This window comes from Thermobia domestica, chromosome 2, assembly GCF_964235325.1.
Source record: "Thermobia domestica chromosome 2, izTheDome1.hap1.1, whole genome shotgun sequence".
Classification (NCBI taxonomy): Eukaryota; Metazoa; Arthropoda; class Insecta; order Zygentoma; family Lepismatidae; genus Thermobia; species Thermobia domestica.
In genome coordinates this window covers 342007796-342032176 of record NC_137455.1, presented here as the reverse complement: position 1 = coordinate 342032176, position 24381 = coordinate 342007796, and the positions used below count along the sequence as shown (strand labels likewise).

The following is a 24381-nucleotide window of genomic DNA, read 5'->3' as shown; positions in this document are numbered from 1 at the left end:
TATTTTTCGAAAGAAAAATTCCATTTTTATCTAATAAAAGTGACGGAAACTGTTGTTAGTTATCTCATTAGTCAAAGTGTTCAGAGGCTGGTGCATGTGCGGTGGTATACTTTAAGTTTCTGCTTGGGACGCGACGCGACACGACGCGACGTGTGCAAAGACAGGTGGGATGAAATGTGGTTACATAACCACGTACTAAGCACCTGGCGCCATCTACAAACCATCTCTTGAAACACATGGTTTCTTTTGCACTCAACTTGACAGAGTGGCTGTGAAAGGGTATGGGGGAATGAGGCGAGTATGACAAAGTGTGTAGAAGCAGATTACTGCTCAATTCATGTTGTTCTTTTGGCCACACCGAAAGTTATTATTGATCTAATAGTATTATTACCTTGATATTAATATCAGAAATTCTGCTGCTTACAGAATAATGTGATCAAAACCAGGGCCAGATTTAATGTTTTGCATACGTACTAAGTTGTAACACACTAGATTTTTTTTTTTTTTTAGAAAAAAGAATATTATTTTATGTATACTTTTGTTTCAACATTTAAAAATAAATTTTAATGAATTTCGATTATAGGATGCGAGGCGCACTAGAACAACCACGTTATGCGCCTGTCAACTATCTATAACATCAATTTTAACCACCAATGATTCGAGCCAATAGATTCCTTACAGAAATTATTTCGCACTTGGAAGGCGTTTACTCTGACTTTAACCATGTTTATTATTATCATATTCAACTTTAGCAATCTGTTCATATTGCTTATTAAGTTTTCGTCCAATGGTGTCCCTAGGTCCGGGCCTAGTGGTAAATCCAGCCCTGACGACAACAAACATAGATTATCGTCCCATATCCATAACTTTCATACGAATTACTTTCGAAAACCCCTTTAGGGGCGTCATTTAGAGAGGACAGGGAGGCAGTTGCCCCTCCTGAGTTTGAAAAATTGTATATCTAAATATTAATTTTAAAAAACGTGAAATACCGTGGCGTCCAATCTCACCACTACTGGCAAAATCTGAAATGACACTACTACTCCCCTTACGTCTTAGTAGCAAGGACGTACAATGAGGACGTTGTTACATCCTCCTTGTCAAGGATGTTATAAAATAGAGGATCTGCCCATACGTATCTTCATCCTATGAACTCTGTGAAGCCAAAAAAAAAAAAAAACTGAGCATCGTCTGAGCCGGCACGTCTGATTGGCTACTCTCGTTTCCGCCAGGTTTGTTAGCTCGAAATTGCGATCTTAGTGGCGTCTAGCGGTAGAGTAGGTGTGGCGAAACTGTGACGTATGGCTTCACGATTTCGTTGTATGGGCAGATCCTCTATTTTATAACATCCTTGCTCCTTGTAAGCTTCAATTTTACACTGGCTTCGATATCATTTCCGGACCGACAGCTGAACATGGGATTCGACCCACATGAGCTAATGAAGTTGGATCTACCCCGGCAAAGCCTCGTACTAACCATATACCCATCACGAGAAAGCTCATAAGGGGGAAAATGTTGAACAACATTGAGAATAGAATTCCTTACGAGAGGAGATGAGGATAGAATTCCAATAGAAATAATGAGCTCCTTCGTGGCTAAGCGGTTAGCATACGCGCCTTGGGCGTGGGAGACCCGGGTTCGGTTCCCGACGGGAGCACATGTGGTTTGAATTCCACGTTAGTCAGTAGGTCCCGTTTCATATAGCCTCGCTGCTGAAATGGAACTTAAACTAGAAATCAACTCAACTCCAATAGAAATAGGTCCACTTTACGAGACGAGAGAGTCTCTACTATTTTCTCATAGGCAAACCTTAGGGCAGCCGTATATTGACCAGCAGACAGGACAGGCGAGCCATAGTACAGTACTGTTAATAATACAACAAAGCCTTGTATTGCATATTCACTCTATCACATGCTACACAAAGATCTTTCCAGTGTTATGATTGAGACACACGGTCAGAACATTCAGTTCTCCCTACCACAATTTCTCCCACCTTCCTTTACCTCGGCTTAGTTTTCTTGCCTCTGGTCAATGTGAGGCCAGAATTATTGTGCAGGTGTGTGTATGAATGACTACTTGGCCAACATTATAGCCTATACAGCTTTCTTGTGGGTATATCGAGCAGTAGATTGACAATGGTTAACTATGATATGTATATGGGAGAATATATCTTGTTTTTGAAGGTTCTTTTTAGTAATAATAATAATAATAATAATAATAATAATAATAATAATAATAATAATAATAATAATAATAATAATCTATATATAAAAATGATAGGTTTATATGTTTGTCTCCAATCCTTTGGACAATGAGATTTCGGAAACCATAAGTGCTAGAAACGTGCTGTTGTCACTGGTTGATTCCAAATTTTGTGTAGATTGTCCAGTTCTAATTGCATATTTGGAAAACATGGTCGTAAATGTGTTTCTTTATTACGTTTCTAGGGGTGCACTGGAAATGTTGAAATTTTTAAAAAGTAAAACATCATATCCTACGAGTTATATATTCCAACACCACATAGTTGTATACAAGGGTTATATATGTCTCAGGCGTTTGTTTCTTGGTCAAATGATAATGAAAACGAAGGATAACCATTTCTCCAATCTAAGATGAATCTTTATTGTTGGAGTGTTTTGCCCAATGAATACCATATATCACTGACATTATAAGTAATTATGTATGTAATTATGTAAGTAATGTATTTACTTATTACATACTGCATGCAAGAAGAAAGAAAACACTGATCACACATGAATTAGAAACTCCAACCGGAAGTAGGCTCAAATCTTGCCAACGATTCAAGATATTGAAAAAAATAATCGAAAAATCTCCCCTTTATGCAGCGGTGCCCACAAAGGGGGGCTATGACGCAAACTGCATCATTGAAATATTTGGGGGGTTAAAAATCTATATAAATATGTTTGAGGGAGTGTAAAAATTAATCGAAAAGATTTTTTTTCATTGAAGAACACCTACGGATAGACAATTGGGTGGGGGTGCGTCATGGACATAAGGGAGGTGAGCACCACTGCTTTATGGTACCCCTTGCCGATTTTTATCAAGATGTCTTTCACTTGTGTCTCTAAAGGGGCATGTAGAGATGTTGTGAGGAATGAAAAGGAGATTCATGTTCATATGTAAATGATGCACTGTGTAGAGAGCGCGGGTTGAACTACTATTCTTTAAAAAAAAATAAATGGAAATGTACGATTCATTGAATTATGTTAATGAATAGGAACACTGTGTATTTCTTGACTTCTCTCTCCTTCAGATTCCGATTTTTTTATTTATTTATTTATTTTTTTTTTCAATTTGCATTTAAAGATAATCAGATACTTTGTAAGGCAATTCTCTGAAGTTAACTGGCGTGCAAAAGAAAAGGTTATATTATACATAACTTATACAGGATTCCTCTCTTATTTTAAATAAATGATTTTCTAGTAATACGAAAGTATCTTTCCAGTAAATCTTTAATAGAATTCAATTCTTGCTTATATCCAGAGACGCATTCAGAATAATTGAGTTTCATTTGAAAGCTATGTCTATTTCTGTCCCTTTCAGCTCCGTCTATCCTCGTCATTTTTTTTTTTTTTTTTTCTATCTTGTCGATAGCTAAGCACGTTCGCTGATGCATAACTCGGGAAGTGTTATCTGTTCTTGTAAAAAGCCTTTTTAAAAAAAAAGTTCATACATATTTTATATTCATACACTATGCATGAAGGGAAAAGGTTTAAGCTGAAAGCATACACATTAAATATACTTTCTTCACTTTAATTTTTCAAATTAATTAACTACTGTAAATCTTACATAGACGCGTATAATATGCAATATTTATCTAATAATTTTCACATTTTTAATATGAATAGAACCAGAGTGCAACACGGATACAAGTCAATACCATAATTTCAGGTTTTACTTCAAGGGGGCCAACACTCCACCATTATAAGTATGATTTTATGTACTATATTATTTTACCATTGATATATAGAGTGTTTCAAAACAACACCGACAACGTTTGGGAGATGATTCCTGACACCAAGATTAGACAATAGGTATAGAACAACCAGGGTGCACAAATGCCTCCTTTCGGAGTTATAGACTGCCGAGAACATGAAATAAATTAACTTTAAAGGTCCATAGCTCCAAAACTATGGAAACTACCGTAGTCGGGTCAAGACTTCACTTAGGAACTAATATGTGCACTATCCAAAAATACATGTTTCAGAATCCTGTTGTACTCACACAACATTTTATATAGAGGGAGTTTGGCTCGGGCATATAATTTGAAGTACCGGCACTCACCAACTACCTCTATAAAAATTATTACCGAAGTACCGGTGGATTCTGAAAGATGTATTTTTGGATAATGCGCATATTAGTTAATAAGTAAAGTCCTGGCCCGACTACGGTAGATTCTATAGTTTTGGAGCTAGGATGATCTTTAGAGTTCTTTTCTTTTTTCATGTTTTCAGCAGCCTATAACTCCGAAAGAAAGCATTCATGGACCCAGGTTGGTTCATACTTTTTGTCTTATCTTGGTGTCAGGAATCATCTCCCAAACGTTGTCGGTGTTGTTTTGAAATAATTTGGCCTTTTCGCGAATTTGGACAGCCCTAGCTCTAAAACTATGCACTTTTGCCATAGGTCCATAGGAACTTTTTGTCTTATTTTGATGTGAGGAATCATCTCTTAAAGTTTGTCGGTATAGTTCATTGACACCCTATATATATATATATATATATATATATATATATATATATATATATATATATATATATATATATATATATATATATATATATAGAGAGAGAGAGAGAGAGAGAGAGAGAGAGAGAGAGAGAGGATGCAATTGTCATCATGCATTCCCAAATGACGCCCCTAATATGGGACCTCTTCTCTCCACCTTACATACAAGTTACAAACATATTTCCGAGATTTTTTATTTGATTGTTTCTGGTCTGATTTATTTGATGATAATGATCTCAGTTTCCGAAAATATCTTTTACTCGTAATGTTTTAAGAGTAAAATTTGTCAATGTTTATTCCATCTTATTTCCTAAGAAATTCAGACATACTCGCGTACAATATCCCACTTTTTTAACATATAACTTCACAACATTCCGACTGCACATAATCTTCCCTCTGCATTACCGACCGGATTATACAACATTCTATTGAGCTAGTAAATGCCGAACCTCTCTACGATACTTTCTTTGATACCTATGCCTAAAACGTCTGGCGACTCTCCGTTCCATTTCTTTCTTTCTTTCTGTCTTTCTTTCTTTTCTTTCTTTCTTTTTTTTAACACAATTATATATTCTGCTGTAACTGAAGTTTTCCGCGCATTTGCATTCTCAATAAGATATGATGCTAGCATATAACTCTCAGTTTCCTATTCTCAGATAACCTTTAGCTAACTGAACCTACTCTAATTAAACTTAACTAACCGAAGCTGAAATAACCTTACCGAACTTAATCACAAGCACAATTACAATCTTAAGCTGAGGATGCTGGTCTAAGCTACACTTACCAAAGCTTAAGCTATACTTAACTAATCTAAAGTCTTATTTAAGTCTTAAAGTCTTAACTAAGTCTTATTTACATAGCCAAAGACAAACTTAGGGCACGGTAGCTCAGTGCTAGAACGCTCACCAGGGTTGGATTTACCATTAGGCCCGTGCCTAGGGTAGCAACGTTCCTAGGGGTGCACGTTAGACGAAAACTTAATAAGTAAGACGAAAGATTTACGAAAGTGGAATAGTAATAATAATAATAATAATAATAATAATAATAATAATAATAATAATAATAATAATAATAATAATAATAATAATAATAATAATAATAATAATAATAATAATATAAACGTGATTAGTCGGAGTAAATGACTCCTTAACAAGTTTATTGGCTTCAGTCATTGGTGATTGAAGTTGATAGAATTTGAACGTACACTCATGTTCAAAATTAATGTCGCATGTCTATAATTTTGTCTTTGTAGGAATATAATTTGATAACGAATTCGCCTGGTATTTCTTATAATGTTAGTATGTGTATAATCGGCAGAGACATGTATGTGGCAAATTTCATGTCAAAAGAGCAGTAAATAAGAACAATAAAACAAAAGTAAAAATTTCTTGTCCATTTAGCAACATTTTGTTTTACTCATTCTAATTTTCGTATTTATAATTCTTTTCCTATGAAATTTACCACAAATATACATATCCCGATTATACACATAGTAGGGTCTATCAGTATTAAAAGTGCCTGCAAAATCATTATCAAATTATAATCTTACAAGAATACAGTTATAGACATGCGGCAATCATTTTGGACATGAGTGTACATACTTGCAGTAAACAGTTGCGTAAGGGCTAATACATTACTCTACCCGCGCAGCTCTTCTGAGCATTTGTGCCTCGCGATATTCTATCATAATTTCAAAATTCGTTAAAATTTATTTTTAAAATATTGAAACAAATCCATGCGTAAAATAAGTTTATTTTTTAAAAAATTTCGTATTGTTTAAAATGCTATACATCGGGTTGAGGGGCGGAAAACCTCTTCGGCTTAGGGGCGGCAAAACATAAAATTCGATCCTGGCGTTTACTTCTGATGCAAGGAGTTTCTACTTAGATCTCAGGCCATGAAAGTTTGTGATGGACAACTAGAGAACAAAATGACACTGCTGACGCTCTCATTAAACCATAATCAGGCCGGTAGCCAGCCCAAAAATGTAGGGGGGCGATCCAACCATATAGTTCATCAACATATTATAGTTCATTTGCAACCCTACCGTGAAAATTCTAGGGGGCTAGCAAAATTTTAGGGGGAGCCCGACCCCCTAGACCCCTTGGATACGGGTCTGACCATAATCATTAATTTATTATTAGTGATCGTGATTTTTTTGGAGTTTTCCCGTTTCCTCCATTATCATTTCACCAATTCTTGCAAAATTATTCACTTTCATGAAACATTCATCTCCTTTGGCCAAAAATGCTTAACCGTGGAGTGTTAAACTTCAAATTTCATTTTATTCCATTCCTAAGCTAAGAAGTAGAATCATTTAAGGATGAAAAATATTTAAAGCTTTTTATTGTGCACCTTTCTAGCATTTCTAAGCTAAAGAATGTAAGGTTTCTTATCAACTGCGATTCCATAAGGCATAAGAAGTATTCTAAACCACACCACAGTAACTGCGATTTTTTCAAGGAAGGCATAAAGTAAACTGCACGCAAATATTTTACTATGTTAATATTAGAGTCAAGTGACTGTTTAATATAAGAATATACTAATTTATACATTTTTTACTTTTCTTTGTCAACAGGGTGCGTCCTCTAGCCTGGTGGTTAAATTCGCTGACACGGAAAAAGAACGACAGTTGCGCCGAATGCAACAGATGGCCGGCAATATGAGCCTTCTTAATCCGTTCGTGTTCAACCAGTTTGGAGCATACGGTGCTTACGCACAGGTAAGGGCTTCTTTTCTTCCTTAGGCCTAGGCTGATTTCTTTCCTTTACTTACGATGGAACTGTTAACACGGATTGGTTACTGTTATGCGTCTTTTGGTTCGATTCCCAGTAGGGGTGTCATGTGGTTTGGATTTCATGTTAAGCTGTAAATCCACGTCTCATATAGCCTTGCTACTTAGAGGGGTGCTAAACTAATCAACTAAGTAACCAATGAACTTATGAATGGCAACACATACAATCAGTGGCGTATCTGGAAGATAAAAACTGGAGAAGCTTCCAGAACCCAGACTATGATAGGTATATCATGTGTTTAGAAGTTTTAATGGATCCTGCAGAAGTTTCCAAATTAACTCTTTCCCGGTGGATATTATGACTAGGTTGGATGACGACATGGTGGACTTCAAGTAGCTACTGTTTGTTTTACGCATTGCATAACAGAAAAATTGCAACTGGAACTATATCGAATGTTTCAAAAATTTTCCAATAAAGAATAAAAGGCAACCTTACTATAAACTTTCAAAATATATATAAACAAAAGCAATTATTTTTGACTCAAAATACTGGGGGTCAGGCCCTTGGCCACGGGCTAGGTCCGCCTCTGCACATAATGTCCCACAAATACAATTACACATATTTTCTATATATTGGGAGGAAATGATGTAATGGACAGCTCCAGTTTTGTTCTATTCTGTTCATATTGATACTCAGACCCATATAAACGGAACAAGTAAATTATACAACTGTAGTGAAACGATGTATAGGAAAGCTACTTACAAAGGAGATCTGGATAAAGTAGCCACAATACGCACACAAGTACAATACGGTTGGATCTGCGATTCCCAAAATCATGAATTGAAAGAACTTCTGTGCACGTGCTGTGGCCATGGGCGTCTCTGGCGGGGGGGACGGGGGGGACGCGTCCCCCCCAATATTTTGAAGTAACATAATCTAACATTCCGCTAAGATACTAGCAGTTAGATCATTTCCTTTGATGTCCCCCCCAAATTTTACATGCCAGAGACGCCAATGGCTGTGGCCACTCCTGCTGTCCTGATCTTCGCGCCTGAACTTCCACTTACGGAACCAAAGAATGTTTCTTCCTTTACAATTATAGTACGGAAGGTATAACGTTGGTCGCTTCCCGCGAAAAGTTGTAGTGACGTAATGGGGAGTGGCCAGCTTGGTTACCCGTGGCTCGCTGAGTGCAGTAGACGGTTGGTGGTTATTGGCTACCCTCTTACCACACCCCCAGTGACGAGCAGGTGTAATCGTGGGAAACCAACGACGTTATACCTTCTGGACTATAGTCTCTCAGTTCAGCCCGCTCATGTTTTGATTGGAACTTCCCGGAATAAAAATCTTGGACCCATATGAACTCAGAGTTATATTGTATATATCACTACAAAACGTCTCAAGCAACGAATCCTTGGAATTGAAAAGAAGAAGCAGCAAAGATACAATAGTATTCCTGACTTAAAAAAAAAAAAAAAAAAAAAAGTTTTAATGAACACTTTTCAAACATACCGCACTCTAGATGCATTTATTACAAATAACATCAAATCAGTATAGTTAACTTGTGTACTTTATACTGAACATCAAGCGATGTTTTTAAAGATATTTCATAGATAACTGGTAAACCTGCCAGAGAAAAGGTAATACATATGTACGAGCAAGTTTATTCTAACGTTGTGACATAAAAAAAACTTTGGAATCGATACAAAATATAGAAAAACTACGTGCACAGGATTGAGTTTTTTTGTACTCTATTGTGAATACCTTCCTGGTAAGCAGGAGTTCCAAATTTTTAAATTTTCTTATCAACACATTCAGGTCGATGCCCTTTCTTGTGATTTTTGCCCCTCAAGTCAGCTATTTTTACCGTGGTTTTCGTTTTCTAAATTAAAACTTCTAGAAACTTTCGGATAATCCAAATTTCATTAAAGTAGGGCACTTAGAACTACGTTATACATTATATGCAAGCTATTTGTACATTTCTATATATTGTTATTGTAAATGATGCTTTTTCCATACATTCAAAATAATTCGACGAATTATACAATTGAATATTTGTATGATTTTAGTTGTATGAAGTCGATAGACGCTAGCGGATTTTCAAGTAATGTTAAAACTAACGGAAACTTTGTTAAGCCTACTGTCAAGCAAACTATACTTCGTCTACTGAGGAAAAAATCGCACCACGAAGGCATGAGAAGACTTAACTGTGTTAATTGATTACTTTTTTTTTTTTTTTTTTTTTGTATATTTGTCAAAATAAACAATACGTGTCTTGCGACACTTTAGCTTTTATCCATTTATTTGTATGGACATTGTATCAATTTGATACGATACTTTGGTAGCTTATGTAAACCAAACAAACCAACTGCAAAACCACATCTCTTACGATTATTACACTATATGGAGTAAATACAATTTCATTGTTAATAAATGACAAGAAGATCTCTTGAAAATAAGCAAAATTGTCATAATAAATATTATTCGAGAAACTGGTTCTTCCAGAATTACAAGTTGCCAAAAAAATGTGAGAAAGTTGTTTATAAAACAACCTAGCTCGAAAACTAAGAATCTTAGTTAAGAAATTACACCAATAAGTATTCTCCCTGAAGAGCCATGTTTTACAACACAGTTTATCATCTCACGATTATACTTCGATGCTAAGGGAGACGGTGTTAATGAGATGGATGATACGGGTGAAATGTAGAAACTGGAAGGAAGCGAGAAACACCGAGAAAACACACGCACATAGTGTCCATAGACCACTAAACCCATTTGGTAGGAGGTGGGATCGAACTAGGAATCCTACATACAAGAGGGTGAGCACTATATCACTAAGTTACCTCGATCCCCTTTTACAACAAGAATTTTCTATCATGTGCATAAATCTATACACAACAAAATCTATAAAAATAAACATAAACAAAATCTCCTTAAATTGGCTGTATTTTTAGATTACTGAGGCATTTTGTAGAATAAAGAATAAATTTTGGAAGACAAGTGAAACCGTTTGTTGAAACATCACTATATTTTTTACATCATAAGTTGGCCACTTATGGAAATGAGTTACCCTTTTATTGAAACTAACAGTGTCCATCTTGTATAGATTTTACGATACACTATAAACGTTCTTAGGGTGTTACATGGATATTCCGAGAATATTGTGTATATTCTGTGTAAGGTTCTATGAGTAAAAAACAATGAAACAATTTCGAACCATCAAACATTAGATCATTCTATTGGCGCTACATAGTGAATATGCTTTTATGTTCATACTATTCAACAAGTCGGAATTATCGACAAGCACTTCCTTAAATAACAAGTCAGGCTTAGCAAAGTCGAGAATCATGTAAATGGTATAGTTTATTTCCAGATAACATAAAACTTCAGAAAAAGGATGGGAGGTAGTCCCCTTCAACTTCGCGTGTTCCAACTTGCATATCGTCATGTGAGTGCAAATATTTGGCAAAAGGAAAAGGGGATAACTACTGAAAGAATTATAATTTTTTAACAATTATTTCTAATGGTGCCTTTAAACTTAAGTTGAACGCGAGTTAGGATGTGATACCCAACATATATGATAAGATCTTGATACAATAGCAAAACCACGAAATAGTTCTCTTTCGGGAAGAATGTTCTTATGAAGAAAAATAGACATATGCTGTATGTTCCTTCAATTGTTGACAAGTGGGAGAGTGGAGGGGGGAGACCTTGTAGCCAAAGCCTATTATACGTGTGTTTCATTTTAGTCCCAAGTTATATATCCTGTACCTTACTTTTCCCATCCTTTTAGATCCCGCGTACTCCCACCTCCTCCCTCTTGTGCCTTAGTTTTCAGAGGAAAACGACAGTCACGGGAGCTGAATGCTAATTAAGTAGGCAGCTTGTGACTTAACCATAACACCACCTCTCCTTGTACAGAAATGAGTTATTGGTCGCTTGAGGTTTGTCGTCAACGTTTGCAAGAAGCTTCACAAAACTTCATGGGATGAAGGAGGAGACACGGGGGCTTCTTTAGCGAGATGCTCTTCCAATTAAAATGTCCTTATTTTAGAAGTTGCTATATGCGGTAATTTAATACCCCCTTGTATTACTCTTAAATCAATCTTGTGTGTTAGAGTAAATTTCAATTTAAAATTGTTCTTGGTGCTATAATGATTAGATTGTCACTTGCTAATGATTACGTTCTTACAATCCGAATAATGCACTATTTCATATATCTTAAATTGAATTATGTTTTATTATTTGGTGTACTATTTTGTCCTACTTTATTTTATTTTAATCCTTTATTTTATGCAAATTAAGTACACTGAAATCAAGCTTACAATAACAATAATAAATGTAGTTTACCGAAGAGTTTGAAGTAGGCTTTTGCTCCATATATGAGGCTTCTTGAATAGAATAGGAACGATATATTTGTGAATTGTTAGTTTCGAGATACAAAACCATACGAAGAGGATACGAGATTGGACCCAGTTGGTTGAGGGCAGAATTCAATAGAGCTTTCGTAAATATAGCATTGAACCTTCGGGTCCCTAGGCCATAGAATTAGTTAGTTTCGAGATGAATGCATTTAAAACTTCGCAAGTTTTTCTCGTTATGTGCTGACGCAACATTAGCGCCATATTTGAAATTTTTATTTGTGTTTCCCTTTTATTTCTGAAATAAACTAATTATAAAATTAGTATAAATTCTTATTATTGACAAAATTAGTAGTTGATCGAAATTGTGCAATACTTGTAATCAATGAGATAAGACTTGAGCAGTATTCGAACTCAGTATTGCTTGTATTCGAATTCAAATTTCACTCGTATACGCGATGTTTAAACTAATGATATTCTCAGCGATTATAGAAGATGATTCATAGAATATACTGACTCAAAAATATAAAAATGGACATGTTGAGACATAGTCATAGACATAGGACATGCAGGCATCCCATATAAAGTTGGGCAGAAAATATATTGTTTTTTTTTTTTTTTTAAATATATATATATATATCTAGAAACGTCAGTATTTTTAATGAGCTGGAGTTGAAAGTACGAATTGGTACTTTCAATCGCTTCGTGTATTTTAGGTTTTTCTTTGAATATTATGAGTAGCTACTCCAGTACTAACATTCATATTCATATATTTGTGATTATCATTCTCGAACCTCCTATCTCCATCGGTGGAACCTTGCCCCCCCCCCCCCCAAAAAAAAAAACGTTTTCATAGAATATGATCATACAATAAACCTTCTGTTGGTATATGAAATATCATGATCAATACAATTATCCTTCACAATATTCACTTTCTTTCCTGTATGCTTTGCATTATATCTGTATCTTCCATCCTATCACTCAGAATACAGTTTCTTCTTAAGTAATATTTTACTTAATTCATTCTTTACTGTTGTTGTTGTTTTTTATAATAGTTCCTCATATTTAGCTGTAATCAATTAATTTTCTTCATTCCTCTGTGCATCCCCATTTCGAAAGCTCTAAGTATCTTTTCAATCCCCTTTTTGTAATACTTGTATTCATGATTCACCTTCATACAGAACGATATTGATCACCACAAAAGAGTTTCTTAACTGTTTAAATACTGTATTCATAAAGTAAGTTTTTCTTATTCCTAATGATTCTTTCGCCATGCTACATCTTCACTTACAGTGTTCGCTTACACGTAATATCTTCTTCAGCAACACTTCCTAAATATCGAAAAAGAGTTATCTTATTAGATTCTTTTTCTTTATTTTTATTCCCATTATTTATAATGGAGATAGTTTTCTTTATCATCACTTTTCCTGTGTTTTTCTGTCAATTATTTTGTCCAAACTTTGTAAAAAAAAATTTAAATAAAAATTTTTAAAATAAATTAAACTTATTGAAATGCTGATACTGTTTCACACTTTTCAATATATATTTCGTCTTCGTCAGCCAAACTACTGCAACAAAAATACTACCAACATCCACAGTTGTAAATTGCAATAGCTTTAAATTGCTAAAATATCTTGCGTTTTACAGTTCCTGTAGTTTAAGAACAACAACTAATTCTAATAAAGTCGTTTCCCATTCACACGTATACAGCGTACACACAAAGTTTTAAAACAATATCCATCTTCTCTTATGGATAGACGAAGCTTGCCTTTGTTGGGATCCATAAAATGAGAGTATAAATTAAAGAGATTTAAGACAAAGTAACTCGTAAACGGGGGGAAAACCTTTAAACAAAATGGCTGAAATCTACATGAAGTGATGCTCTTCCACGATGCTATTAACCGAAACGTTTTCTCTCCTCGTCAGTAAAAGGCTGGTGGGTTTCTCTGAAGCATAAACGTGTGTGTGTGTGTGTGTAAGAGAAAGAGAGTACATAAGGTTGCCCATAGATTGTATAAAACCCATGCACCTTATAGGTTTAATGTGTTCTTTCGTCTAATGAATCGTTTTAAAGCACGAGAAGCTATTACAATCTCCCATCCTCTTAACACAATGCATATGTGATGAAGTACGTACGAACGGAGATAGATAGATACCCCATACAGCTACAAAAAAGAATAGTTTCTTTCTCTGCTTGCTTACCAGCCAGTTAAAGACGGAATGTTTCCTCTTTATTCTACAAATTACCACTGAACCATGCACACGGAAAACCCTTATATGGTTAACATGCTGTTAATTCTAACGCAGGTATAGCACAGGTGAACCATTGATATGAACACTACATATATATGTAGAGTACCTCTATAATTACAGAGGAAGATGAAAATACATGTTAAGGCCAAGCTATTGTTCGAGTAGGGGGGAATATGTTTATCAGGTGCTCACATTGTCAAATATAGTCTCAATTTAAATTTATGAGCGAATCTTGTTTGTATATTGCACATTAGAAGTAGTGTTGTTTGAAATGCTCATTACAATCTTTTTGTAATGCTTTTAGGGTCCATCTCTCACAAGTTGTCCGGATTTAATAGGTTTCTTCGTTAGAACAGGCTCTTGAGTATATTTACAACCTAAATCTAAGCATTTCTCATCTCTAGAATACAGACATAATGGAAATAAGATAAATTTTCAAACTGTGTCATATGGGATTAGTATCAACTGTGATTTATGCATTTTCTAGTTTTATTTCCGAGCTATTTTCGGTAGAAATGTTATCGTTAGTTTGTAATCGATACACATAAAGTGCGCGATAATAACTGCAAATAAATTTCAAATATGTCTATGTTAAATATCCCATATATAGCAATTGGCACTTTATAGTAGATTAATAAAATAATTGTTCACCATTTTAGGTAGGGTGAGTATCCTCACCTCGCAAGCATATTGAAAAATTCTACATAAGGGAAAGTTTGAACTTACACTGCGTTTTACTGTAGCTAGGGAATTTATCGTCCAATTTTCATCATTAGCTTAATTGACAGTCCAGAATTTAATGTGTTCCACGCGTTCATTCTGTATCAAATCTATCTGAGAAGTAGAACTCCGTGGCTAAGCAGTTGGCGTACGCGCCTTTTGGCGTGGAAGACCTGCGTTCAATTCCCGGAGGGAGTACATGTGGTCCGGATTCCACATTAATCAGTAAGTCCCGCCTCATATAGCTTCGCTCTTGAAAGAGACGTTAAACTCAAAATCAACTCAACTCAACTCTACCTGAAAAGTACTCTTCCGATGTTTTGGAGATAGCCTATGCATATGGTGGAAGATATTATTTTTTTATTTAGGAAAATTGATGCGAAAGTTCTAACACAATTATTTTATTTTCAGTTTGCGATTTCTGATTATTCGCATTATATTATTAACATACCGATAGTCCTGAACCCCGTAGTTCAAAAATAAGTAAAACTTCAACTACTATTGTATCAAACTTAGTTGTATTCTTTTTCAACTTTTTTACTTAGATGGGCTACACTTTCTTGCAAATCCAAACAGGCAATAAGGACATTTTTTTGAGTAGCAGACAGGTTTCGAAATATGTTTCTTGTATCTTGCATAAAGGACCAGCTTTTCAAATGTTAGAGGCTCCCAAAAGGGACTGGGACATATCCACAAATAATATCGTCGACATTTTGCACAAGTTTTCTTCTGTGCTGTTTGATCCCACGCAGCAATACACGATAAACAGAAGCAATGATTACAATTCGATAACAAACCAAAAACTCTATGCTCTTTGCCTTTGTCCATGACAACTTCAAAACATATAGCACATTCCATTCTACGTGATGCTTCTACAAGTGAGTTTATTTTTTCCTGCCACTTAATGTTTTCTGCATTGTAAATGTCATTTGTGTTTAACTCAGAAACCTGGTGGTTTTGTTCTTTGTTTTCAGGCATGGAATGTATCTTAGTTTTGTTTCTTGTACCTTTCAACTCTTTTAAAGTAGTCACGTTGCTGCAGGAAGGTTGAATTACAGGACTACTGCCAACTTTCTGTCCTGCTTTAATAGTAGTACTAGTAGTATCAGCATTGTCGTTTTTATGCAAATCCGGTGTACATTTAACGCTTTTCTTCTTTTCCACGTTACGAGCTTTTCCCTTATTCTGTGCATTGTTTCTAGCCAGCGACGGTTTATTTTGTCTTTCTGTCGTTTTAACTCTTTTGGTGGCTCCCAATGTGTTCGGTGACAACGGTTTCTTGCAAACGTCGTTAATCTTAGAAGCTTGCATTGCTTTTTGACCGTTGATTTCACGACACTCTTCTTGATTTATATGCAGAAAACGATTTGAATTTATGGTCTGCACAGACGGTTGATGATTGTTCTTATGACAGGCTGCACCAGCAACACTCGTGGACTGGGACACGAGAGGATGATGCCTAGCTTCCGAAGTGGAATTACTTGGCGACATTGAAGAAGATAAATTTGTTTCCTGACTTTTGATATTTTGTTTAACATATTGCAGTAAATTACCAAGAATCTCCAACTTCAACGATTGTTGTGCGAGTTTTCGTTGCATGGAGGTGAAAGGTGATGATGAAGTACTGTCTTCCGTAAATATTTGACTTCTAGTTAATAAGACAAGCTGTTGAATAACGTCATCAGGTAGCTCATTAGTAACACTATTAACGCTTCGATCAATATCTTTAACGTTAATTTCGTTTCTTTTCGAATGTTTTTCGGTAACTTTACCTGCCACCAAAGAAGAGTGATTTGCTTTTTGTGAATATCTTGAATTCTTGCGCTGATTCGAAGGTAGTGGCCTTATCTGCATACTTAAGCATATTGGACCAAAATTATCTTGCATTTTTCTTGCTTTTATATTTTTGTTTTTAATAGATTAAGTATTTAATCAAAGGAAGAATTTCAGTTTTAATAATTAATGAAACAAGGTCGAAAATAATCACACAAGTGTACTATGTCTCCTATAATGTGCGTATTTGTTGCTCTGCTCAGTGACAATACCACGTAATAATACCACATTCTCTTCAAAATCACAATGTAAGTATTAATTCTAAATCTGCAAACTGGTTTAAGAAAGTATTTCAATTGTTCTTCCTCAAGACAACCTTAGCAACATAGCAAGATGTTGCTCCTTCAATTAAAATTTACTGATGAACAAAGAATTTACATGGAAACAGAAAATCTAAAATTACTAATTGTCGTTCTTTTGTTGCCAGAGACTGGTATTCCTTTAAATTTTAATTATGTAATTATTTTTATGTGTCGTATGATTGGATTTTAAAATATTATAACTTATTTATACATACAAATTTATGAAAGTGTGTGTGGCTTTATTTATATAGTATACTGTAAACATCGTGTTTTCATATGAATCTTCCTTGATTTTGTTTCAATATTTTCAATTTTATAATATTATTCCCATAGGAGTTTGGTTTGGCACTTTTAATATATCTGCATGGCTTCCAAAATTAATCAATAACATTTAACATGCATAACATGCATTGCTTATATAGTGTGCATTTGGCCCCTTGGTCGCTAGAAAGTAAGTTAACTCTTGTGTTAAGGCAGTGGTTTCTCATGTTCGGAACGTTCTTCACTTTTGTCTCCCGTTTTTACTACTACGAGGTCTTATAATTCTTGCGTCTAAATCTCTCATAAGTTTTAAAAGATCATGACATCATTTCTCGGTTCCAAATAGGCTTATATTGAAATAGTCTCATTACCATCATCATCATAGGTATTCTGCCATTATTGGCAGGTCACTTGCTGCAACTGAGAAGCTTCTATGCTTCACGGTCTTCCGCTCACATATTCGTCTTCACGTACGATTTTTCTCCTTTGATATCGTCCATTAATAGTAGTCTCCTGTGCCCCCTCACTCTCTTTCCTGCAACCATATCCTCTAAAACGTCCCTCATGATACTGTTTCTTCTTATCCAATGTCCCAAACAGTTTATCTTTTTCTTTTTAATAATATCTAAAATTGTTCTTTTTTCCTTCACCATTTCTAACACCATCTTGTTCGTTTTCCGTTCGACCCAGCTAATTCTCTCCATTCCTCTACAGGGCCGCGGTGGCTCAGTGGTAGAGCGTTCTCCTCTGGTGCTAGGGGTCTCGGGTTCAAACCCTGCTCCCGCCAAGTGAACTTTGTGGTGGACAAACACCGTGTGCGTGGGTTTTCTCGGTGTTCTCCCGTTTTCTCCCACTTTCTTCATTCCACCATTTCATTCATCTCTCATCATCACCGTCTCCTTTAGCCTCACCGGCATAACCGTGGGACGTAAAACTCAAAAATTTCATTTTTTTCATTCCTCTACACACCCACATTTTGAAAGCTTCCAGTCGTTTCTTATCATTTGTGCGTAATGTCCATGTTTCTGACCCATATAGTATAATACTCCAAACGAAGCATTTTATGGGTCTTTTTCTCAACTCTTTATTCAAGGTCCCACAAAATAGTATTTTCTTCCGCCTAAAGGCTTCTTTCGTCATTACTATCCTTGCTTTTATTTCATGTTCACATTTCATATTATTACTAATAGTACTACCCAGGTATCGAAAACTAGTCACCTGTTCTATTTTCTTCCCTCCTACTTCTATATTTGACACCGGTCCCTCCGTTCCAATTACCGTGGCTTTTGTCTTCCTAACATTTATTTTCATCCCATATTCTTTAAAGCCCTTTCTCAATTTTTCTAACATTTTATTGATTTTCTCTTCAGATTCTGCAACTGAAATAGTCTCAGCAGTATGTTTTTTTCTGAGTTGAGCCCTAATCAAAGCCAATTATCTGAATAGATAAAGGTTGAGATATATTTATTTAATTTTACTCAATATTGTACTTAAGCACTCCCCGCTGATCTAGTGGTTATCGCATCTCCCTTTGTTGCACGTGGTCCACGGTTCGATTCCCGGTAAGAGAACATCAAAAATTTTGACCGCATTACAATGGTTCGGATTCCATCTGAAACTGTAGATTTATGTCTTATACAGCTTCGGTACTGAAAAGGAATGACCTATTAAACTTTAATAAACAAATAAATAACACCTACTGCACTTAACATTATTTACTTATTTATTTATTTAATTATTTATTTTTGTTCCAGAAATGATAAAAACATACTTATAATTTCTTAGTTTTGCCATTGTATATATTACAAGTATTAAGACTTACGTTCCTGTATAGCCGTTGATTAGCGTGCTTGCTTTTGTGCGAATAATCTTTGGTTTAATTCTCGGTTTCAACGAAGACCCATTATTGGTAGGTAATTGGGAAGCTATTGTAAGTAGAAAGTGTGAAACTCAGGTCTAGACCAAAATTAATGATGGTAGAAGCCGATTTACTGACCACATTTGCGAACTATAACTCCTAAGAATACGGAAGATTATTGTACTAAGGGAAAATAAATAAAGTTATCAATATTAGAAATATAGTTTTTAGTTTTAATTACAAGCGCAAGCCCAATTTGGTTAGTGAGCACGAGATCGAGCTAGTACGAATCTCATTGAATTGGATCATAATGAACCAAATCGAGTTAGAGATTGATCTAACGTGAGCTTTCTTGAGATTATTGAGCATCAGCCCGAGTGAGCCCCAATTGCAAAGTTGTTGGAATTTTCCAACAGCTTAAAGTAATCAACTTCCACGCATAGCTTCCAGTCCTATTAGAACCCTGTATCATCCAAATTCGTCATCTGACCAGGGTTGTAGCTATTCCGTTAAAAATTAATGATTTAATTAATTAATTAAAAAATGTTAATTTTTAAGTTAATTAATCAAAATTTCTATGAGTTAATTTTTAATTGATAATTGTTAAAATAAATCGTAACGCTTAAAACGTTAATGGTTCATTTCTTTCTCAAAAGCATTGTGAAATGGAGTTCTGCAAAAGGATGTGATATCATCATGATATACTCTAATCGCTGGTACTATATTTTAGTATTACACGTAAACATTAACTTTCCACAATAATAGTTTTCCCAAATCTTTAACTTTATTTACTAAATTTTACATTAATTTCCACAATTCAAGGCAGTTTTCATTACGTAGCAGTGAAGATTGTTAATTTTAATTTTAACCAATTAATTGTGAAGTTAATTGGCATTTATTTTTAATTTAATCATATTTTATAGCCTTAATTTTTAATTTTAATCAGTTATTTTATAGCCTTAATTTTTAATTTAATCAGTTATTTTATAGCCCTAATTTTTAATTTTAATCTGTTATTTTTTTTTAAAATTTTTCCAACTACGTCTGACAATTATCGTTTTAATTTTAGTGTTGATTTCTTCTGTGTGTTTAATCGATTCGGAAAATCAAGTCCGCATATTAATACAAAGCTATTTAAACAATGAATAATATTTTATACATTTTTTAAATTTTATTTTGCCTAGGGTGTAAGACAAATCTACAAAATTTATGGCAAATCTCCTAAAATGTGATTTTTACAGGAAGAACACCTATCCAAGGTAATCACTAAAGTGTATATTATGTTAATGAAACACAAATTTTGCTTTCAATTGTAAATACATTCACTTGTTGTTGTTTGATATTGTTCTTGTTCATTGTAATAAAAGTTTGTTATATATATATATATATATATATATATATATATATATATATATATATATATATTTACATTAAACCAGTAAAGTTTATGAATAGCCTTAAAGAGTACCTGCTAAATGGTTGGTTGGCTGTAACATTCTGAGCAAGCAAAGTTAGGAACACAAAATTTTCTATAGAGCACGAATTCCCCCTTCTTCTTCCCTGCCAGAACACTAATACACCTTTGGCCCTTGGCGGACGTTCATTAATGGAAGACATCAGGGGGTAAACCTTGTCTTAAGTCCTTGCTAAACAGATGGCAGTTGTTGGAGGTTGCTTCTGGGGAGAATTCTCATCCTTTAAACTCTTCCAACATCCAGAGTTTCCTAAATAACCCTCACCTAGGCGTCATCCTTCCGGTTTTGAGTCCACACAGCATCCTCTGCTACCGAAACAACCACCACTGGCCTTTCTCCTCCCCCTCTGTCTCTCCGCAAACCTTTTCGTTTCCTCAGTTACTTCCGGACAACCAAATCCATACACACACACACATACATACGAAATCCTAAACTAAAAACAGGAACCGTTTTCACTAGTTTTGGAAACACAGTCACGTTTTCCTACTTTGCTTTTATAAGAACGCGATACACTCACCCCCTTGTACCCGCTTGTCTTCCTCCTCTCTCGCTCCTCGAAACCCCCTTCCGAATTAAGAGCTACGAAGCGGATATAACACGACAGAAGAGACACAGAATATCGCCTTCCAAACCTCTGGCCCCTCTCTAGCCCACCGTCTCGCTGCACTCTCGAGAATTTATGCAAAGCATGTCACACATTTGCAGCAGAAGTGAAGTAAAAGGAAAATACATGTTTGTACAGAGTTACTAAAAGGGTACTTGCGAAAAAGAACTGCATGAATGCTGCTTGGACATCATCTGTGTTGTCACGAATTGTATTGTTGAGTACGACAATATTGTGAAGAGAAGGAGAGAGAGGAAAAAACGTATTAATAGAAATTATTTGATATTTAAGTCTTTTTTTTTAAATAAACCTTCAGGTGAAAATTAATGTTTACGAAAATTCCCAAATTGACAATAAATGTTTCGATTGAATAATTATTCTTATTATTTTATTCAATATAAATTACATTGGATTATTTCTTATTGGATTTAAATATCATGCCCTTTCTGTTGTATAGATCGAAAACTAGCCTAATGTCAGAAGACTCGAGGAAAAGATTTGAAGGATATGTAATCCAAACTATTTTTTTTTTTTTTTTGAAATTTATGGTCTCTTTTAAGCACCGAGGCTGTATGAGAAGTGGATCTACAGTTTAAGGCTGTATCCAAACCTCTGTAATGTTCCCCATAGAGAATCAAACTCGAGAGAATCACCTACACCAAAGCCGGGCGCACTACCCACTAAACTATCACAAAAGGACCAAAACTCAATAATGAAAGGGATAAAAGCAATTATAATTGAGACGACACGTACTGAAGCAACGATACAAATAGAAGAGGGGAAAAGGTATTACAGATTACTAATTTTCAGTATGTGTCTTGATAGTGAAGACAGAACGTGAACGAGAAATAACAATAAAAAATGACAAAATAAAATTTCAGGTGAAAAATTCAATATTTTGTACATTTCTCAGCAGCTCTTGGCTAGCAGACAATAATTCCCAACTGTAAAAAAACAGACTTGGAAAATCTGAAAATTTATAGTAGACCCTTTGAAGATTTAATTTTGTTGTAATAGTGTTTTAAATTTGAACCTACTAATAATCATAAATGACGAAACTATGACGCAACAAAGATTTGAGGATCGCAAATCTGAACAATAATAATTATTTTAGATAAGAATTTCAAACATATGCAAGCAATCCATAAGATTTTTTTTTTAAACATAGTATAATGCTTTCTAAGATAGCCACAATTGCTATCACAAATGTCATAAGAATGGCGTTATTGCTAACTCGTTGGACTTATTCAAATTGCACGAAGTCAAGTCGGCAACACTGTTTCGTGTAGGGTATTTTGTTCGCAATTACGCAAGCATCTTAAACATGTACTAACTGGAGGTAGTTCCATTTGAGAAATAAAGTTGATAGCACTGCCTTTCGTGTAGCATTGGTGATAATGCTGTGGATATATCTTGTACACTATATGACCAGAATTTATCATTGATTGCTTTCATGTATGAAAGATATTTTGATTTATCTAAAAAAATTTATCATTGTCTAAATCCTCGCGGTTCATGATCCTCAAATATTTATTGCTGCATAACTTCGTCGCATATGGTCACTAGGATCTAGAACTTAGAAAAATGTTAAATCTTCAAGGGTCTATTAAATTATTTTTTTCAGAATTTCTAAAGATGTTTTACAGTAGGAAAGCATTCATTTTAAGCAGTGGCGTACACAAGAGGGTTTCGGAGTTTGAATCCCCCCTTGAACAAGATGATATGGAAAAATAAACATTTCCTATATAAAAATGCACATACGTAGGGCCGATTCTAGGCAATTTGCCGCCTCATGCACTGACATAATTTTTCCCCTCCCCTCTTTCTCCAGAAAGAACAAATCTTAAAAGCCACGATTTTAAGTATGCTTATTCATCATGATCAACGAATGGGAGGGAAAGGGCATTCTCACTCAAAAAGGCCTAAACACTACAAATACAATCTCGTTGTGTGTTTTTTTCTTTAAATAATAATCTATTATGTTAGTGAAGGATAAAGCAAACACTCCTGCAGAGATCGAGCTTTAATTTCAATGTATAAGTTTGAAATTCCAATGCAACTAGCTCTTTTATCTTTATTTCTTGATTTTTCTTCTACATCTGTTAAATTAAAAGATAAAAACTTGTTTCCACCTTTAATGATAAGGAACTTTTCGTGACAACGATAAGGCAAGTTTTCATATCAAAACTGTGATAATTAACTAAATGGAATAGGTGTTCACTGCTGTTCGAGAATTGAGTTCTTGTATTGATGTCTGTTTCTTCCATTATCATGATTTCTGTTTCCAGCAAGAAATATTTATTATATGTTATATAATTATCATGTGTCATATAATATAATAATATAATTACAAGTAATATAATAATATATGTATCATGGTGTCTGTTTCCAACAAGAAATATTTATTATAAATAATATAATTATCACAGATTTTGCCACCCTAGTGCAACTGCATGTGTTGCACATATGGTAGAGCCGCCCCTGCATATACATAAGTCACATGTATTCTGAAAGAATATGAGATTGAATCCCCCTTGATGAAATTCTGCGTACGTCACTGTTTTTTAAGTAAATTGGCAAATCAATCGGGAAGTAGGGGAACAAAAGTAGGGAAAGTCAATATTAGAGTTAATTCAGAAGGAAAATACAGGAAAATGTTTTAAAATAAATTCTATCCTGACAGATGCGATAGTTCAAAGTGATAGAAGGGAAAAAAAGAATAAAAACGCAACTAACACGCATTAGTAGAAAGAGAAAAAATGGAATGAAATCTTTAAGTTTTACGTCCCACGATTATGTCGGTTAGACTAAAAGAGACGGTGATGATGAGAAATGAATGAAATGGTGGAATGAAAAAAGTGGGAGGAAACAGGAGAACCCTGAGAAAACCCACGCATAGGGTGTTTGTTCACTACAAAGCTCACTTAGCGAGAGATGGGATCGAACCAAGGACCCCGTGCACTAGAGATGAACACTCTACCATCGAGCCACCGCGGCCCTTTGAAATTAAGAGAATACCGGCCAGTACCAAGAAATTAGAGAGAACCCTTGGTGCATATAAACTTCACAGTGTGCACAAGTAACCCGAACGGTAGTAGCTAAATATTGTTGATAATGATTATTGTTAGTTAACTATGCTGTTACGTCATATCTAAATAAGATAATTTTAATTCATTTATTTAGAACTATTATTGTTTTTAAATATAAAATTCGTGAAATTAATTGTAATC

The 24381-nt window shown here is 34.8% G+C and overlaps 1 protein-coding gene across 12 annotated transcripts in view; it reads left to right on the top strand.

Annotated features, from left to right (window-relative positions):
• bru3 (CUGBP Elav-like family member bruno 3) overlaps positions 1 to 24381 on the top strand; it is a 969861-nt gene that overhangs the window by 876559 nt on the left and 68921 nt on the right. For all 12 annotated transcript variants that reach the window (XR_014130428.1, XM_081749210.1, XM_081749206.1 and 9 more), the window contains one exon: positions 7328 to 7471. Coding sequence is in view for 11 of the 12 variants with exons in the window: in XM_081749210.1 (XP_081605336.1) it covers positions 7328 to 7471 (144 nt within the window). In the remaining variant the exon portion in view is untranslated. The remainder of the gene's footprint in view (positions 1 to 7327; positions 7472 to 24381) is intronic.